Below are 18,808 nucleotides of genomic sequence, written 5' to 3'. Positions count from 1 at the left end.
TATCACGGTCACCCAAGCTTTTGTGTGACGACAAGGTTCCATGTATTATTCATACCGTTCGCCCCTGGTTTGTGTCAGGGTCACACTCTAATTAAGAATTGCTTATTTATGATTTGTTATGTAATGGGGAATATAACACACTGCTCAATGTAAGCAATTCTTACGTTATTTGTGCCAAGCTCGCCGTGATAGATCCTGTGTTTAGTTAAGTGTGACCTTTAGAGGGGACACGACACAGCACGAGATATAGTGCGTATACGTTAGGTTCGGGACAATGTGAGCCTGCACGCTGCGCCATCTTGCTAATTCAATTCCACACGTTAAATGTGTTCATGTTGGAGAGTAAGGTCAGTCAGTTTGTGAGGACTATAATTGTCAGAGTTATCTATAGCCTGGAGTGACTTATGCTTTCTCATCCTGAGATCTGGGTAAGAAATGTGGCCTTTCACCCTTGGACCAAAACACATTATTATTTTTATCATGTGGATACCCCCTAGAAGTAGCCCTGTGACCCTATTCAGGGGCCCAGACCCAAGGTAAAGAAACCACACGGTCTAATCTCGTGTGTGTGTGTGTGTGTGTGTGTGTGTGTGTGTGTGTGTGTGTGTGTGTGTGTGTGTGTGTGTGTGTGTGTGTGTGTGTGTGTGTGTGTGTGTGTGTGTGTGTGTGTGTGTGTGTGTGTGTGTGTGTGTGTGTGTGTGTGTGTGTGTGTGTGTGTGTGTGTGTGTGTGTGTCGTTTCTTAGATAATGTATCCTGAGGCGGGTGAAGTAGACAGTAAAGTGTCACTCAGATCTAATCTGTCTGTATATTGAATCCGGGCTTGGATTTCATTAAATCTCACATCCATAATGTTTACTGGAGGGTTTGTGAGCAGGAAATTGTATATACTATGTGGCTGAATTCCTCATTTAGGCAATCTGACTGCATTGTACCTCACTGTTAACATCTATGGTTGCACAGTGCTTGCTTTGTTAGTTGTTGTTACTTGTTGCTATTGGCAACTATTCACACAGGCATATATTACAATAAAGACAAAATAATTCTAAATGATGACAATTATAGTAGTAATAAAAAAAAGAGCACAAGTATGTCAAGGACCATCGGCCACCCATAAAGTATTTAATTACCTATAGTAAAGTATTTAATTACCTATAGTAAAGTATAACACAGAGACAGGAGTGCTGCTCTTTTGTAGCAGGCAAAGAAGGGCAATGTTTATGACCATTAATGGATATATACAGTATGTGACTGTGTATGATATAGGGATGGTTGTGTAGTTCCCTCTCTGGATGGAGTTGTAAGTAGGTCAAAACATATTGTTCACCTCCCATCCTGTCTGTCTGTCTGTCTGTCTGTCTGTCTGTCTGTCTGTCTGTCTGTCTGTCTGTCTGTCTGTCTGTCTGTCTGTCTGTCTGTCTGTCTGTCTGTCGCACGCACGCACGCACGCACGCACGCACACGCACACGCACACGCACACATCTAATCTAAATGTATGATCAAAGGTTCCAGTCTACAATGTCTCAAACAAGTGATCATCTGTTTAGAATAGTCTATTCAGTATATCCTCATTCATCGACGGAAGTGCACTGACAATCTTGGCAGTAGTGGGCACTCATACAATGACATTTTGATTAGATTGATAGATACGATAGATAGATATATAGATAGATAGATTGATAGATAGATAGATAACTTTATTATCCCGCGGGGAAAATCAGTCGCCCAGAGGTGGCACAGCAGTTAAGGTTACAACATACAGTGTATTTTCTCTTCATGTCATGTCACAACATCATATAGGACCACAATGGAAATAGCTTTTGGGCTTTTGGTGTCATCCTTTTGACTTGTGTGTGTGAAATTACGGTACATGCTGTATGTTTTGATGAATAAATAAAAAGTGAGTTAAAGACTAAATGATCTCTCAGCTTGAGTTGTAATTTAATACAATCACATCAGCTGAAATAATAAAGAGCCATGTGAGGACAGTTTCAAAACCCTATGACTCCTTCCACCAAGGGCCATTTGCATAATGAGCTAGCTCCTTTTTTGTAATTCAGCTTATTAATGCAGGTCTACAGAGAAAATGAACTCTGTGTGTGTTCTAAACACACATGAGAGAATTATGATGTTGTTGTTAGAATTACAGAACTCTGTGTGATCTCATTTACATTCGAGACAAGACTGTGAGACAAGCTGCTGTAGAAAGAAGACCCGCTGTCGATTATGTAAGTGTAAGGCAGCCCTCTACATCTACATTCTACAATAACAGCTTAACACCAGGGGTCGTTGTTTCCCTCTCTTTGGTTATTAATCAAAACACTCCATGCCAGTATGGGGATAAACGTGAGCAACAAAGTCAAACGACGACGTGCTCCAACAAAGTGAGGGAAAGGAACGCCAAAAAGTGAATAGTGAATAGTGCGTACTATTTAACCATTATGTCTACATATATCCTCCTGTGAGAGAAGAAACATAGCATGGCAGTACTTGTTTGTCAATGTCAAGGCAGTACATTTTTAAGGTTCAAAGAATTCACTGCATTGCATGGCTGCATGCACAGAACTCGCATGAGAGTGCAGGCCACTGATAAAGAAGGATGGGGATTCCAAGATAAAGATAACCCAAAGGCTAATTCAATTGTCACAGAGTTCAGAGTGCATAGAGTTTCTAATCTATGCTTTAAGCCTGGAGGTCAGAGGTCGCTGGTAGAAACTGTACACTTGAACATGAGAGGGTTTCAGGAAACGGAATACTGCACAAAATGGAGGGATAGATAAATAGATGGACATGCCTGGATCATGGATGGGTGGAGTTCCAGTAATATAGGCCACCAGGCCAGAGAGCAGATCTGGGCTGTCAAAATAAAGAGATGATATGAAATTGACAAAACGTATATGTATATTTGAACGTCTTTAATTGTTATGATGAATTGAACATGGTGGACCCTGATGTAAACAAGTCTTGTGCTTTTCATGGTTTCGTCCACAAAGTAGTAGTTTTTGTATTGACTTGTGCTTTAGTTTGAAATGTACCCATTCTACATACTGTGGAAAAGAAAAATCAATTTTTAAATCAATGTGTGTGTGCGTGTGCGTGTGCGTGCGTGCGCGTGCGCGTGCGTGCAGACAATACACATGCATGCCTGCGCGTGTGTGTGCTCATCTGTGCGTTCATTTGTGTGTATGGGTAAAGGCTAAGCTTTGGTGTATATATACTGTAGGTTAGTAACACATGGCATATCACACTGATTCATCAGAGATAAACAAGTCCTTGTTGCCATGCTACTCCCCTGTGTAAACCCCACCTTTTTCATCCACATAATTCAACATTAAATAGCAGCTTGCATCTTACTTATACAGCCATTTTGGTAATAAGCGCTTTCTGAACCATTCTCATTGCCACAGGCTAAAGTACACATAACCACCACAAGTATAATTTAAGATCTGTCAAGCATGTGTGGAATTTGACTTTTCTTACTTTTGACCGATTAGACATCTGTTGCCGTCACTGTACATTTCAAGGGCCAGTATTTTCCAAATTCAACATGTACACTCTATGCAGGTATTTTCTCCCAGCTTATGGCTGAAGAGGTGTCACCGACTGCCCCCATGTGTGCTCAATCTGTTGCTTTAAAACATCACTCTTTCTCTAAACTGAATGGATCACATGTTTTTGTTCAGAGTCTGGGCTTATACACATGGTCTCATTCAAGCACCCCCTGTGCTCCGAAACCCAGACCTACAGTATTAAAGCATAGCACACTCATAGTAGACTCAGTTTCTTGCTCTCTGTTGCTCACTCTCACACATGCATGCACACGCTCACAAACACACACACACACACACACACACACACACACACACACACACACACACACACACACACACACACACACACACACACACACACACACTTATAAACCAGGTGTGGCTAATAACCAGTAATCATTAATCAAGCATGTCAGAGCTGGAGCTGGTCCTATCTACTGCCGTACTCTGTCATGGATACGAATGCTATTAACTTCTCTTTTAGCCAGCCGTTGAAAAATATCTGCGCTCTTGGTGTAAACAAGCATATCTCCCTGTGTGTGTGTGTGCATGTGCACATACACATGTGTTACAACGTGTCTGTCCGTGTGTGCTTATGTCTGTGCTCGCGTGTGAGGGAGTGAGTGAGTATGTGCATGTGCACTTCAGGGCCAGTGATTCATTACATTCAAGGCATGGGGTCTGGGGCCCCTTTTTGCTGTTGTCATGGAAGCAAGCAGAAAGAGGAGATCTCCTTTCGGTATCATCTTCAAATTGGTGGGACTTTGGCAAGGTTTTCTATCTCTCTCACTGATTCTCTGTCTGTGCCTTGTGGTTAGTTTTGTAGTGTTGACAGTGTTGTATTAGGTTCCTGTTCAGCTGACTTTGTTGTTTCTGATGCAGTCCTTACCATGCATGTCTGCATTTGTTTGTCTGCCTGTAAACGAAATAACTTGAACATTGATTTATGGGCTGTCATTAAACTTGAGAGGGATGATCACCGTAGGCTGCCCTGAGGCCTGAAGAGATTATTACTTGTCTGCACATACACTATATGTGGTTTTCAACCATTTCCCCATTATGTATTCATCATTTGAGCCACGGACCACCATTTGATGACATTTAGCCTTTCAGACCCAAAACATATTGTTGTTGGAACTTGGAGCTGATTTTGTCCCATGCTGTATTGATGTGGTACCCTTAGGAGAGATAACTGTTGATAAATGTTGATCAAAATGACAATTCTTCTACTTTCTCTAAACGTCTTGTAAATTAAGTAATGCAGATGTTTAACAATAATTTAACTCTTGAGAGTGTCAAATCGACCTGTAAGGGTCCATTTGGTTTCATTTTACACTATCAAGAGTTAAACATCTATATGGGGCGAAAATTCAATGTGTCTATTTTCTAAATTACACTTGTGGGGTTTATTAAGAGAAGCTGTTAAACCATTATTTTCAACTCCTGATTTGAATGCTTCTGTGAAAATACCAATAAACAAAGTTGTAAAAAACAAAAACAAAAAAACATATGGGTCCATTTGGTTACCAACTCTCCATCATTTAGCTGGGGACCACCTGGAACGCTTTCAAGGACCACTGGTGGTCCCCAGACCACTGGTTGAGAACCACTGCACTATACGATAAGCGGATTTCTCTTGTGTCCAGACTCCTGTTTCTTAACCAGCAGTGGTCAACAGATGATGGTAAGATGGCAGGAACAGCTGGCGACAGCCAGACGAATTTTTCCGGAAGTGCATTTGTCTATGGGACCCGGCGACTACCGGCGATAGCAGGCGATGGTCGAAAAGTGGGCGGAGCAACGTCGCCCGAAAAGATCAAAATAATTCAGCTTTTCAGGCGATACTGGGTGATTGCGGGCGTATGTTTTAACAGCGGGACACCTTACAGTACGTGCGGGCGACAGCCGGGCGACAGCCAGACGAATTTTCCGGAAGTACATTATTTGTCAATGGGACCCGGCAACTACTGGCGATAGAGGCGATAGCGAGAAGTGGGCGGAGAAACGTCGGCCGAAAAGAAAAAAATAATTCATCTTTTGGGCGACGTCGCCTGGCGATAGTGGGCGATTGGGCGATAGCCAATTCAATTCAAGCGACGCTCGCCGTTGGTCTCTAAGGTCTCCCGCTGTTAAAACGTACTGTCAGAGACCAACGGCGAGCGTCGCTTGAATTTCATTGGCTATCGCCCAATCGCCCACTATCGCCGGGCGACGTCGCCCAAAAGATGAATTATTTTTATCTTTTCGGCCGACGTTCCTCCGCCCACTTTTCGACCATCGCCTGTTCGCCTGCTATCGCCTCTATCGCCAGTAGTTGCCGGGTCTCATTGACAAATAATGCACTTCCGGAAAATTTGTCTGGCTGTTGCCCGCTGTTAAAACGTACTGTAAGAGGAACGACATAATTATTCAGCTGGTAGTTGAAATGTTTTAAGTTCTCTGTGCCATCAAGAACACCCATCTACTTAAAGCTGCTATAAGCAATAATATGTCAACATTTTAATTACCTTTTTATTTTTTTGGTATTCAGACAGCCAGTAGAACGCTCCCAAAAAATGTAGTCTCTGTGACACATCTAGGGGCCGCAATCTGCATTGAAAGATGTTCCTAGAAGCTTTGTCATTGGTCGAAAAAAACCCGGTCGCAATGATTAACCAATCAGGAAGCAGAACGGCAAATCGACCAATGACAAAGCTTCTAGGAAAATCTTTGAATGCAGATTGCGGCCCCTAGATGTGTCACAGAGACTAATTATTTTGGGGGAGCGTTCTACCCATTGCTGGCTGTCTGAATACCAAAAAAAATAAAAAAATAAAAAGGTAATTACATTTTTTACATATTATTGCTTATAGTAGCTTTAACAATGAGCTAGGGAAGTCAGTCCATTTTGGTCTCTGGCCGACAGCAGAAATATGTAAAACAGGTTTTACATGTCACAAAAACACAAAGATAAATCACATGCAAACCCGTGCTTGTGGGAATAAACACACACATGTGTACATGCACATGCACCCTGTATACATTGAGACCTTTTAACCCCATTTGTATGCTGTGCATAGTTCCTTGCACTTGTCCATTGATCTTCTTCATCTTGGCCTTTGTGTTCCCCTCTCCCCTCTTTGATGTTGAGCGAGGCAGAAAGATTCTATTTGAAGAGAAAATCCAGAGGAGGTCCATGTAAAGAAAAAAACATACAAGAAAGACACTTTTGAGTCTTGGCCATGATTCATTATATTTAACAAACTCTGAACGACCCTTTACTTCTTCTCAGCTGTCAGCGAATGTTTGCACAACATGATGGTATGTAGCCGTTTCGAGGTTTCTACCCTGGACAGTCACACATAAGGGATTAGCACGTTAGAAGAAACAAGAATCGATAAGCTTTATTTCGTTGTACATACAAGAAGCAAAATGCCAAAGAAGCAAAATGCCAAATATTGGTAAGATATTTGGCAGATATTTAATAGCAAAACCAAATTTCTTATAATAATAATAATTGTCATAAAGTCACCATACATACATACATACATACATACATACATACAGACTGAAGCCAGCACCAGTGAATTCATTCTCCATGGCTTCACCATGCTAAAACAGCCCAGTCAGTTATAATGCGACACAGTCAAATCCTCCATGTTAATCTACCAATATGTGTACATTGTACAAAACACTAATAAACCCAAATAGACCATTCCAGCTCCATTGCTCTTATGCACCATTACAAATGGATACATAAATACTGAGGATTTTACTGTTTAATGTTTAATATAGGCCTATTGGGAAAACTGTGTGCATCACAAGAAATACATACAAAAAAACTGTTAACATTATTGTGGCAACTGTACTGACCTCAACCACAAGGCAATACAAAAGGGTTGTGCGGACAGTCGAGTGCATCAGTGGATGTGATCTTTCCTCCGTCCAAGACATACAATGAAGAAAGCTTGCACAACACCTTCAAGCATTTTTTTTTGTAATCAAAGTTTTTCATTGATTTTTCAATATTTCAAAAACAAACACCACATGACATACATTAAAAAGGGGACAAAAATAAAAAGACAAAGAACAAAAAGAAACATAACAAGCTACACCTTCAAATATCTTAAAGTAGTTCACCCAAAAGATTACTTACACTTCTATCAATTACACACCTCACGATTTTTTTTGTTTTTGTCGCATTCCTAAGCCAATAATTTGATGACCGGCAAAGTCTATCCAGTAGGAGACTCAAAGACCGGCAGAGTCTATCCAGTAGGAGACTCAAAGAAACTCAAAGACTCTCCTAGTGCGGTCATTAAAGTATTGGCTTAGGAATGCGACAAAAACCAAAACAACTCCATGAATTCAGGGCTTCATAGCACCTTTAGCTAAGACCCGCCCTCTCCCACTTAGACACTCCCACTTGGACACTTTCCAGCCAGGCTCATTCATTCCAATGTAAATATCATGGATTTACACATTAAATACTGGTTCATTTTTGGAACCAGACCTTCAAAATCTCTTCCAAATCCGTCAACAAGGTCTGCCCTGTATGTACTGGAAAAATATGTGCGTGACTTTAAAAAAAAAAAGTTTTATCAAGGAAAACTATTGGTGGAGAGGTTTGTCTAACTAACCCATGTTATGCTTAGCTGTGATTGGACCATAGCAGTTTGGGGAGGGGCTTAGCTAAAGGTCAATGTCAAATAACATTTGTTTTGTCACTCGACAGCGTTAAACAACAAACATGGCTGCCCCCACTGCGGTGACTCGCGACCATATCAATCTGGCTATTAAAGCTGCTATAAGCAATAATATTTTTTTATTTATTTTGGGTAAAATGCTCCTGATTGGTTAGTCATTTCGACCATTTTTTTCCCGACCAATAACAAAGCTTCTAGGAAAATATTTTAATGCAGATTGGCCCCTAGATGTGTCACAGAGACTACATTTTTTGGGAGCGTTTTACTCATTGCTGTCTGTCTGAATACATTGTAATATATTGTTTTGTGACTTCCTGTATGCCCCTGTAGTTCTGTACCTGCCTTGTCTAACCTTGTGTTTAGTCTTTGTTTTCCACATGTGTCCTCTTAGTCCCCCAGCCAATCCCTGTGTTGATTTGTCAGTTGTTCACCTGTGTCTAGTTAGTCCTTGTCTATAAGTATGCCCTTGTGTTTTCAGTTCTTCAGTTCTTTTTCTATGTTCTTGATATCCTGATTTGGTTAATAAACCCCCTTGTATTCGACCTGCCTGTCCTCTGCCTTTGTCTGCGCTTGGGTCCAACACTAGCCCCTTTTGGAACCCTCGGTTAGCTTTTCTGAAGTTTGCACGTCGTTACCCTAGGGTCCCTGATCGGTTATTAAGCCCTCCATGGGATGCAGATGTACATACCCTCCATTCACGGAGAGCCGCGGCACCGCTTGAGTGTTGGTGATATGTTTCAAAGATGCATAACACGGCTATAGGAGACAACGGAAACGTGTACGAAATCGCATTAACCGCCGATGCCGATCTTTTTTTGAAGTTTTGGCTTCTATGAAATTCTCTCTTTCTCACTTCCTTGACTTACTCAAGGACTGTCTAAAGAGGACGAGACGCGAAGACCGTACGGTACGGGCGACGCCATGTTGCTCCATGGTGCTCCATGGAAGGAAAGAAACATGCGCAGTTGAGACCAGGAAGTTGTACAAATTTGGGCACCGTGGCGCCAAATTACCTTAATCACTAGTGTGTTTTAATATTGACTTGAGACACAGATTAAATTAAACCCTGCAATGTGTGTGATGTTGATTTGGTCTTGTTTGCAACATGATCTTCCCACTTTTAGTTTATCCTACTGTTTTTTTGTTTAAAGTTGTATTTATCAAGCATGTAATTCCTTTATGTTTCTTATTCTATATAAGTCTCTCTGCAGCCAGTTGCTTCCACAAGCTTTGAATGCTACAGAGACTAATTCTTTATCTGCTTTATTTTCTACTTTCTACTTATGCACTTTCTAATTTAGTGTTGTCTACTAATTCTGTAAACCTCATAACATTCTTACACGGCCATGATTGGCATAATCTAATCCAGTCCGCAGCATTCGTAGTCAATCTGTCATTGTTGTTTATTGGACATCAAATTTCTTCATCAGATACATTCCATCTCACGCCTCTCTGCACAGTGCACACCCTTTGTTCTTTTCTATGAAAACTGTAAATATACTGTATGCCTAGGTGGTGCCTTGACAACATCAGACATATATGTTGTGTAGGCAGAGTTTGCCAGGATTAAATGTCAGATTTAATTGGCTGCTTATCATTTGCATATGATCTGGTAATACGTCAGACAGAATACGTCATTCATTATGATGAATAGGAAGGTGATAAGCTCTGTCATCTCTGCTGGTTGAGAATGAATACCAAGGCAAATTCATACGAGATGTCACGACAGCTTGCTTGCATTCTTCTTTCTTTATTGTTTATTTATCTGTGATAAAACGTGGTTAAAGGTGTCTCTGCAATTAATTCCCCTGAAAACATCTTCATGTCACAATTTGATTTGGTCGAGGTTGATATTTTTTTGATTTTTTGCAAAACACTCATGTGTGATTTCGGTATATCCTAATATATTTGTCAAACCCACGGTGTGTAAATATGTAAATATGTGACTAGCGAAGCACTGCCAATCGAGTTCAGTTCTGCCAGTTCTATCCATATCCATCCATCCATCCATCCATCATTATTGATTCATTATTGACACGACTCGGCTTATCCAGAGTTGTGTGACAGAGGTAACAGTCCCAGCAGAGCATCCCAGACTTCTCTTTCCCAGGCCTCTCTTTAGCCACCTCCAACTGGGGGATCCAAAGGCATTCCAAGGCCAGCGTGGAGATTTCCATGTAAAGGGGAATTTGCTCTACTCTGAGTCTCTCGAGGAGCCAGTCACCCAAAATTTGAGAGGACCTGTGATGTAATGACATACTTTTTATTTGTGTTTTTTTTATTCATTTGGTCATCAAGGTCCACAGAAAACATTGTTATGGCCATTTTTTTATACCACACCATAGACAACCAATATAAGGCAAACTTTTCCAAATTTCATCATGCTTTAAGTAGCATGTGACAAACTAAGGGGTATTCATGATTCTGAATCCATTCCAAGCATTAGTTTTGCACGAAAAACACTCCTTGGCCGAAAAACAGCCATAGCCATCATGTTTTTCGTGCAAAACGAATGTGTGGAATGGATTCAGAATTGCTGTGTTTCCGGCAGAGCAGGCCTCTCATTCTGTGGACCTTAATGACCAAGTGAATAGAAAAAATGACATCACAGATTAAACTCTATTCCTTGAGCTTTTGAGCCTGTGGCTGCCCGGCTATGAGCTTCTTGTAGAGTAGACTTTCCCAGGAAGGCTCAAGCTGAGTAATGTGATGCGCTATAATTGGCACATATGCTCTGGTCCCCCTTTTTGAAAAGAGGAACCACCACCCCAGTCTGCCACTCCTTTTGCTACTGTCCCAAACTTTCACGCAAAAAACAACACCCAAAGCCTTCATAATTTCTGGATCAATTCCAGAGGCTTTTCCACTGTGCAGTCGCAACCTCAGTGACCTCCTCCCGGTAAGTTGTTTTCTGCACAAGGTCACCTATGCGTTCTGAGAGTGAAGAAAAGAAGGAAACGTTGGTATTCAATCAATTATCCTGCATCGTGGCTATGAGCGTGCAACCTTTTCTCCACTCTTAGGTCCAAACCACACCAGCTGCAACTCCTCGCAACTCCTTGCAACAAAACAATCCACAACAATGCAACTCCTTGCAACGTGCCATTGGGAATAATGGTTGCAAGTAGTTGCATGTTGCAAGGAGATGCATGGCGACCCTCTGGTGTGGTTAGGGCTTTAGACTTCTTTACCAAGGTCAGTAGCACCTCAGCAATACTGGTCTATGCGCCCTTTTCCTGTTTGTTTCCCTATGACCTTCTGACCACAGCTCACAAGCCGCAGCTTCAACAATGGAAGCTTTGAACATCAACCATTATTGTTCAATGTCCACAACCTTCACAGCACTGAACAATCGTGCAGTGGGCTACTTATACACTTGCTATCCTTGGTTTGTCAAAAGGAGAGTGACCAAATAAGAGAGGGAATAGACTATGCTTGGTAACAACAAAGCCAAACGATGCAGACCGCAATTCAGACCTTCAGATTTGTACCGTCTTCACCAGTTGAAATAATATAGCTTATTCTGAGCCAGATCTGACTAGTTATGATTATGGTTGAAAAGGCCCTCAGCTCAGAACTGGGTAGAATCTCCACCTGGCTCACTAATAACAAACACCTGGGAAAAACTGAATCCATTCTCTTTGGATCAAATTGTAATCTCAGCAAGGCAGACGGATTCTCAGTTAAAGTGGGTGACAATATTATCAAAAGAAAGGAGGCAAACTGTGATAAAATGGCTACCAATGTAGTCAAAAAGATCAACCAAAGAACAAGATTCCTATACAAGATCTCCTCACTGGTCAGCAAAAATACTTTGAAGACTAGGGTTGCACCGAATATTCGGCCACCGAAACTATTCGGCCGAATAGTAGCAAAAATGCATATTCGGTATTCGGTTCGGTTGATATTAGAGCCACAACCGAATAGTCAAAGATCCAGGGTTACCTTTCGTATACTGTTTTGTTGTGATGACATGATCAAAATGTAATCATGTCTTTTGCCATTATCATGTAGGCCTAGGTCTAAAACAAAGGTACGGCCATGACAGCAATGGTAGAAAAACTGGTAAAAATAAATGATATACTGTATAATATGAATCCTATTCGGCTATACCCTGCACAATATCTGCTTTTGTTAACAGTTCATTTTATTTAATGCAGACAATAACTCAACACAAAATGCAAAGGCGGAAACAGGAAATCCCACGTTATCTCTAGTCATGGAGCTCTATTGGATCTAGTTCATTAACTTGTGACATAATTTATTGCGGAATAGAAACTGATTGTAACAGTACCTATACATTATATACACTGAACCATTATACACTACTAAACTATTGTACCTATCCCATTAAACCTCTCCCTGTACATGACTGATGTTTACAATAATGAGATTGACAAATAAGGTGGAGCTGTGGAAGAGAGAGTGATGATGAGGATAAAGTACTAAAGGAGGAGTACCTACTGCCTATGTACTATGTAGGTGCGTCCTGTAGTTTGGCACACTGACCTATTGATGTAAACATTGCACATGATGTGAAAGGTAGGTACAAACCAGATTACAGGCCCATAGGGAGTCAGGGGGAGAGATTAGTCTGCATTGAAAGAGGGGAGGATAGGGGGTTTAGCAGGATGAGGGAGAGGAGAGGAAAGAGGATTATGGAACCTAGAGCTGCTGAAATAATCCTCTCAGGATTCTGGGCTCTATCCGCCATACAGGCAGGGGCCAGTTCTAGCCATAGACTATCACTGCTTCTCTCTGCTGCCCTCTTCCACTGTATTTAGTCTGGGTACGCACGCAGTCCCTTTCTCTTTTCTCACTACTGTTTTGACTTGAATCAGTACTTGATGTCTTCCTTTAGAATCTAAATGAGTAGGGTGGGGGTAGCGATAGAAAGAGACAGCATCTTTTTTTTAACGTTAAGTTAAAACATTTCACCAAATAATGAAACAGACAACAAAAACCAAACATAAAAATAAAAAACAAAACAAAGGATAAACAGGAAAACAGCTTGACCTAAACTACAACAAAACAGCATTTTTCAAATTAAGAGTAAGACAAGAGACAGAATCTAAAGTTTAGATTCTGTCTCTTTCTATCGCTACCCTCACCCTACTCATTCTCTCTGGCTTAATCTGGAAAGCCAGCCTGGGCATACGTGCCTGCCTGTTTGTGAAGCTCCTCCCATTTCCATTCTCTCCATCCCAGTGTTCTAATTTGGGCATCACCGTGGTTACATAAGATTCCAGGTCAGGGGGTCAGTGACGTTGCATGTGAATGCTGGAGAGGTATACTATACCGTGTAATGTAGCACTGGGGTTGGAGATGGCAAGTGTGTAATGTAACCCAAGAATGATTGCCGGGAGGATAGGGGGTTTGGCAGGATAAGGAAGGAAATCATCAGACTGATAAGTTTGGAAAATAGGAGGAAGTGGAAGTTTACAGCATGGAAAAATATTTTAGAAGTGTGCATTCAGAAAGAAGCAACGTGGTATGGCATTTTCCTCAAGTTTTAATGGGTTTTGTAGAATTTGTAGCAGACAAGAAATGTTGTGGCCTGGGTACTTGCGAGAGAAAGGCAGTGCCAGTTAAGAGAGGTGTACAACAAAGAGCATGTCTGGTCTGGGTGGTGCTGTCAGGGATGTGGTCATAAAACTGTCAACACTCCTGAGAAACACTAAAGAAGGAATGGATACCATGCGATGCAAATATGCAATGCTGCTCTTTAGTTGTGACCAAGATCAGAAGGAGATAGAGAGACCATGAGTTGTGCTAAGAAGAGGAACAATAGAAAAAAGAGAATGAGAGAGAGAGATGAGGGTGAAAGGAACAGATAAAGCGAGGGGAGAGAGAAAGGGAGAGGGTGTGTCGTGTGTGAGCCCTGTTGGACTGTGTTGCGCTCCACTAACCTACTTACTGTAATCTCTCCTCCTCATTTCATAACTGCAAGTTACATCATACACTCATCATCTTACCCACGGGTATTAACAGTTTATTTTCATTAGGATTTGTTTTGGCTCCCTCAATGTATTTTCCAACCTATGTCAACAATAATGCACTCTTCTTCACTGAAATAAAAAATAAACAAAATATTTATAAATAAATAAATACAAATAAATCGTAAACAACCCAGTTTTTACAACAGTCAAGAAAGAAAAACAAAAAAGGCAACTATAACAAATCCATGAAAAGCAAAACAGGTAAGGTGAACAACCTCTGCTATGAGACATTATTAACACATGGGGGGGAAAGAAGTGGGTGGGCAGGACAACAATGGGGTTCCAACTTCCAACACACAATGTGCTCAGCCAACATGTCAGATCAAAGCTGTAACACTAAACACCACCAGCTACAACAGTGATTACAGAGGACACAAGCCAAAAGAGAGAGTATATTATCGGCTGACAGTTGCCTTTATAATCCGGAAATTGCCTGGGGAGGAGTTAGGCCCTGTGTTCACTTCACTATTGGTTCTTAACGTAGGGTATGGGGCGTTGGGGAACCCCAGGGGCCCTCAGTGCAATTCCAGACCCCATGGTGAAAACTTCACCATTATCACATTTACAAATAAGTACAATTACGTAAAAAGTCTTTAGTGGTTCCCAAACTTTTCAGGTCGAGACCCAAAAGAGACCCAAACTAGTGAAAATAGCATTACAAGCTACAAGCATTGGGAAACAGTGCTATAGTACAATCTGGACCAATAAATATAACAGTAAAATTCTTCTTGGATTGAGGTCCCAGAAACAAAATCTTATCAAATAGAGGTCCTTGGTCAAATCAAATGCATGCATGGCAATTTGGGGTCCTTGACACAAAAAAGGTTGAGAAACAATGCATTACACAACACATACTACATTCACTTGCACTGAGGGAGCATTCCCCACCACCACCACCACCACCACACAAAACATTATTTATAGGTCTGCCCTACACTGCACATATGACATAATAGTGAACTTGTGTTTAGCAAAGTCTGCAAACAAGTAGACTATTTTGACTGTTTGGACACCATCAAACTGTGTTTTACACTAAATAGATGTGTTGCTGCACCATCATGATTCCACCCAAATGAGATGTGGTATGTACTATGTAATGTAACTTAGCTATAGCCAACGTTTCAATTTGGGCAAAGATTTTAAGATTAAACATAATGTCTCAACAGAAAGCCACAAGAGACAGATGGTGTCAGATTTTATTAGATTTTATCTCTGATATAGATACTATAATATACTCTATTTTTCTGAATACTGGGTGTGCCAGTTAATTGCTGAAATGCAACACAAAGCATTTTTGTTGGGATCACATATTCGTGGAATTATTTTTCTCTCTCTTTTTATTTTTTGTATTATCCTTCCTGGGCGTATATCTGCTCTCTTTTTACGGAAATTGTTTTGTCTTTATCTACCAAAAAAAGAAAAGAAAAAAGAGAGAGGGGGAGCGCCGGCAAGAATAAATTCCCACGACATGTCTTTCTGTGACACACTGCCACACTTTCTTTCCCAGAGCGAGTTACTTTCTGCTGATAAACTCCTCCTGCCTGACTGTCGCTCGGCGGAGGGCGGCTACGTGCCTGACGAGTGACGACGGCGTAGTGTGTGCGCGCGCAACAGCCGAGGGGCACGAGGCGGGCCACTGGCGCGAGATCATGTGTAGTCCACGCGCCGAAATAGGTTAGGTTATAGCCTACTGTTGGAGCGAAGCAAGGCAGAGAGCAGAGGTCCACTAGCACTGAGGAGTCTTTGATATTTTATTGCTTCCAGACGCAGAGCATGCTTTATGGTTATGCATAACATACCTGTTCTCTTCTTCTTCCACGCAGACAGACCGACAGACACTCAGACTGCGCGGAATTAAAAAAAAACGAAAAGTCCACACGGAATCTTATTCTTTTTTTCCCTTTTTCTTTTTTTTTAGCTCATACTTTTCTTCAGCCGTTGCAAGTGCTCAGAAACATATGAGGATTTGTTGTTTTCACAGTTACCGACTGCTCCATTTTGGAGCTAAAAAGCTTAGGTCCTTTTCAATATTCATCGAAGATAGTAGCAGCAATCATCCGCCGACAACATGAGAGGTGAGTTTGCAAAGAATTGTTTTAAATTATGTGATTCTTTATTTCCATTTCGGAGGGACAGCATGACTTTCTTTCAAAGTGAGACCGAAGTGCGTATGACAGTGCACAGCATGCATGCACGGGCCAGGCCACAGCTTTCATTTTATTCCTCTATCTGCTAAATTTCCCACATTATAAGTAACAGTCAAAGTACATTTTAATATTATTTACAGAAAACCCGAATCATGAAACATTATTTTACTATGGTATTTTGTTTTATGTTATTTTATTATTAGGCTTTCATTTTGTTTACGCGCATCCTTATGCTTTGCATATAGAGGTCATGGTCAGGTGTTAGTTTGCATAGTATGCATACACTGTAAAATGCATTATTATTGTGCATTTATTCCTTGTTTTGCCTCTTCTTCAGTGTGGTTATGGTAGGAGGTGTAATGACATGATTACACCAGTGAGCGACTGTAGTTATGTAAGAGTTGAACGCAGAGGGAGGGAGTGAGTGAGTGGAGATTAAGACCTGTCAAAGTACACAGAAACATATATACCGGTAGTTTAATTTATAAGCATTTTTTGTGCCTGCAGATATTGACGTTGTTGCATCATCACCATTATGGAATGGATTAGGCAATAGGCAATACTGGTCTTCGTGTTTAGTTCTGCTTGTTTGTAGTCTTCTCATAGTGTCAGATAGCTCTGGGTTTTGTACATTTGATGTAATTCTGTGAGTTTCGTACTGTGTTGTTGTTTTCAGCATCATCATTTTGGCCGTCATTGTTAGGGAGACTGGTCCAGTAGGGAGGGGGGGAGAGGGTCCGATGTACCATTGACCCCGTTATGTCACAGAGGATTACACAGCATTCTGTGAGAAGGGAGGGAGTGGGTATGCATGCTGAGGTCTGTCTTCATTACAGAGATAATTAATTATCATAGTTTTTTCAGCTGTCAAGGTACCCCGGCCCTAAGCATGATGGAAACCGGAGGAACCTGATTTCCATTCCTGACATCAATACTACCTTTATGGCTGAACACACGCAGGCCTATTTTTAAACTGTTATTTGTTACAATGCTGTTAAATCAAGTTGAATGGAACATTTATTTTATTTGTTTTAATTCAGAATTTCAGAAATAAATGATGTGTGCTGCCTGAACACAGAGCAGCTCAACTCCTGAAGAGTAGAGTCCTGATCCTGAATCAGGATATGGGCACAGCAAGGACCCGTCCACCTTTAAGCACAGCAGGGCACCTCTCTAAGCTTAGTTTCTTGTGTGGTGAGCTAAGGTTGCCTACATCAACCAGAACCATGTGTCACCTTGTTTTATTGTCAACCACTGCATGCTGCACTTACCATATTGTGTAACATGGTGACATCAGTCAGATTCATCTGTCTAAAACCCCAAACATAAATTAGTTAGCAAGATACAAGAGACTAGGTAGAGTAGCAGCACCTGTACAATGATTTTCACTTATATTTTGCACCTGTAGGTCGCCTATATAATAAGCTCCAGGCCAGACTATAACTGTGCCTTTCGGTCATCTAAGCAGTTCATTCTCCTGAACAGTGTCAATTCCTGTTTCACTGAAATAAACAAGGTACGGCCAGTGCAGATATCCATGATAACCAAAACATTATTAACGGCTGTGATGAGTCTAAAAATCACACCTGTGTGAAGTGAAGGGCGCTCTAATCATCATACATCATCATCAATAATGGTGGTCCCCCACTGATATACATATGCCTATTTGCTCAGACACATATGACGTACATTCTCCATTCATTGTCAATGGCATTTAATGTTTGTGTTCAGACAACACAAACATTAAACACTATAGCTGTTTATAAACACCAATAAAACATTCCCTCAATCCAATTGCCTTGTGGACCAACACGCTCATCGTGATTGGGGGTTCAACAGTTCATTGAACTAAACTATTCAATATAAATAATATACATATCATAGCCCCATGTTAGGCACAAATATTTTTCTTTAAATGTTTTCAAAAACTTTGCTACTGATTGTGAGTTTGTAGATTGTCTATTTTCACAATTGTTGCATTACACAATAGATGACAAATAGAGCTACGTGGATAAACAATTCATTGATATAACAAAACAGAAACGCTTCTTGATTATTTCAAAACATCACAGATAGAATAATCACTACGAAAACTCTGCAGCCCTAGTAGCCACGATGATACCATATATAAGACAGATTGCCAGACCACTCAAGGTTAACTTTACTGGAGACAGGCAGCTCTCTATTCTCCAAGGGCACTGCCGTGCCTTTGCTGAGTTCAGGCTCAAAGCCACTATCTATCTGTCAGGCCCAGGGGGAAGTTCACAGTTGTCTACAGTATGTGTCAAGGTGCCCCTTCTCTCTGACAGCTGGACGCTAAGTTTCCACTCCCCTCAACATTCCCCTGCCCTACACATTATGGCTCTTCAAGTAACAACGTGTTATAGTGAACCCGAACGGTACCTACCCATGACAGTATTAATTTATG

The 18,808-nt window shown here is 41.1% G+C and overlaps 1 protein-coding gene across 2 annotated transcripts in view; it reads left to right on the top strand.

Annotated features, from left to right (window-relative positions):
* Positions 1–18,808, top strand: part of rorca (RAR-related orphan receptor C a) — a gene marked incomplete at its 5' end in the record, with an annotated part of 39,727 nt that overhangs the window by 8,818 nt on the left and 12,101 nt on the right. The window contains one exon of one of the 2 annotated variants that reach the window (XM_079506704.1): positions 15,932–16,308. The exons of the other annotated variant lie outside the window; for it this stretch is intronic. Coding sequence (XP_079362830.1) covers positions 16,302–16,308 — 7 coding nt within the window. Of the gene's footprint in view, positions 1–15,931; positions 16,309–18,808 lie in introns of those variants that run through there. 2 annotated transcript variants of the gene reach the window in all.

Source organism: Electrona antarctica (genome assembly GCF_951216825.1).
Source record: "Electrona antarctica genome assembly, chromosome: 7".
NCBI lineage: Eukaryota > Metazoa > Chordata > Actinopteri > Myctophiformes > Myctophidae > Electrona > Electrona antarctica.
Note: the sequence above shows the minus strand (reverse complement) of the source record. Positions and strands in the feature narration are given on the sequence as shown.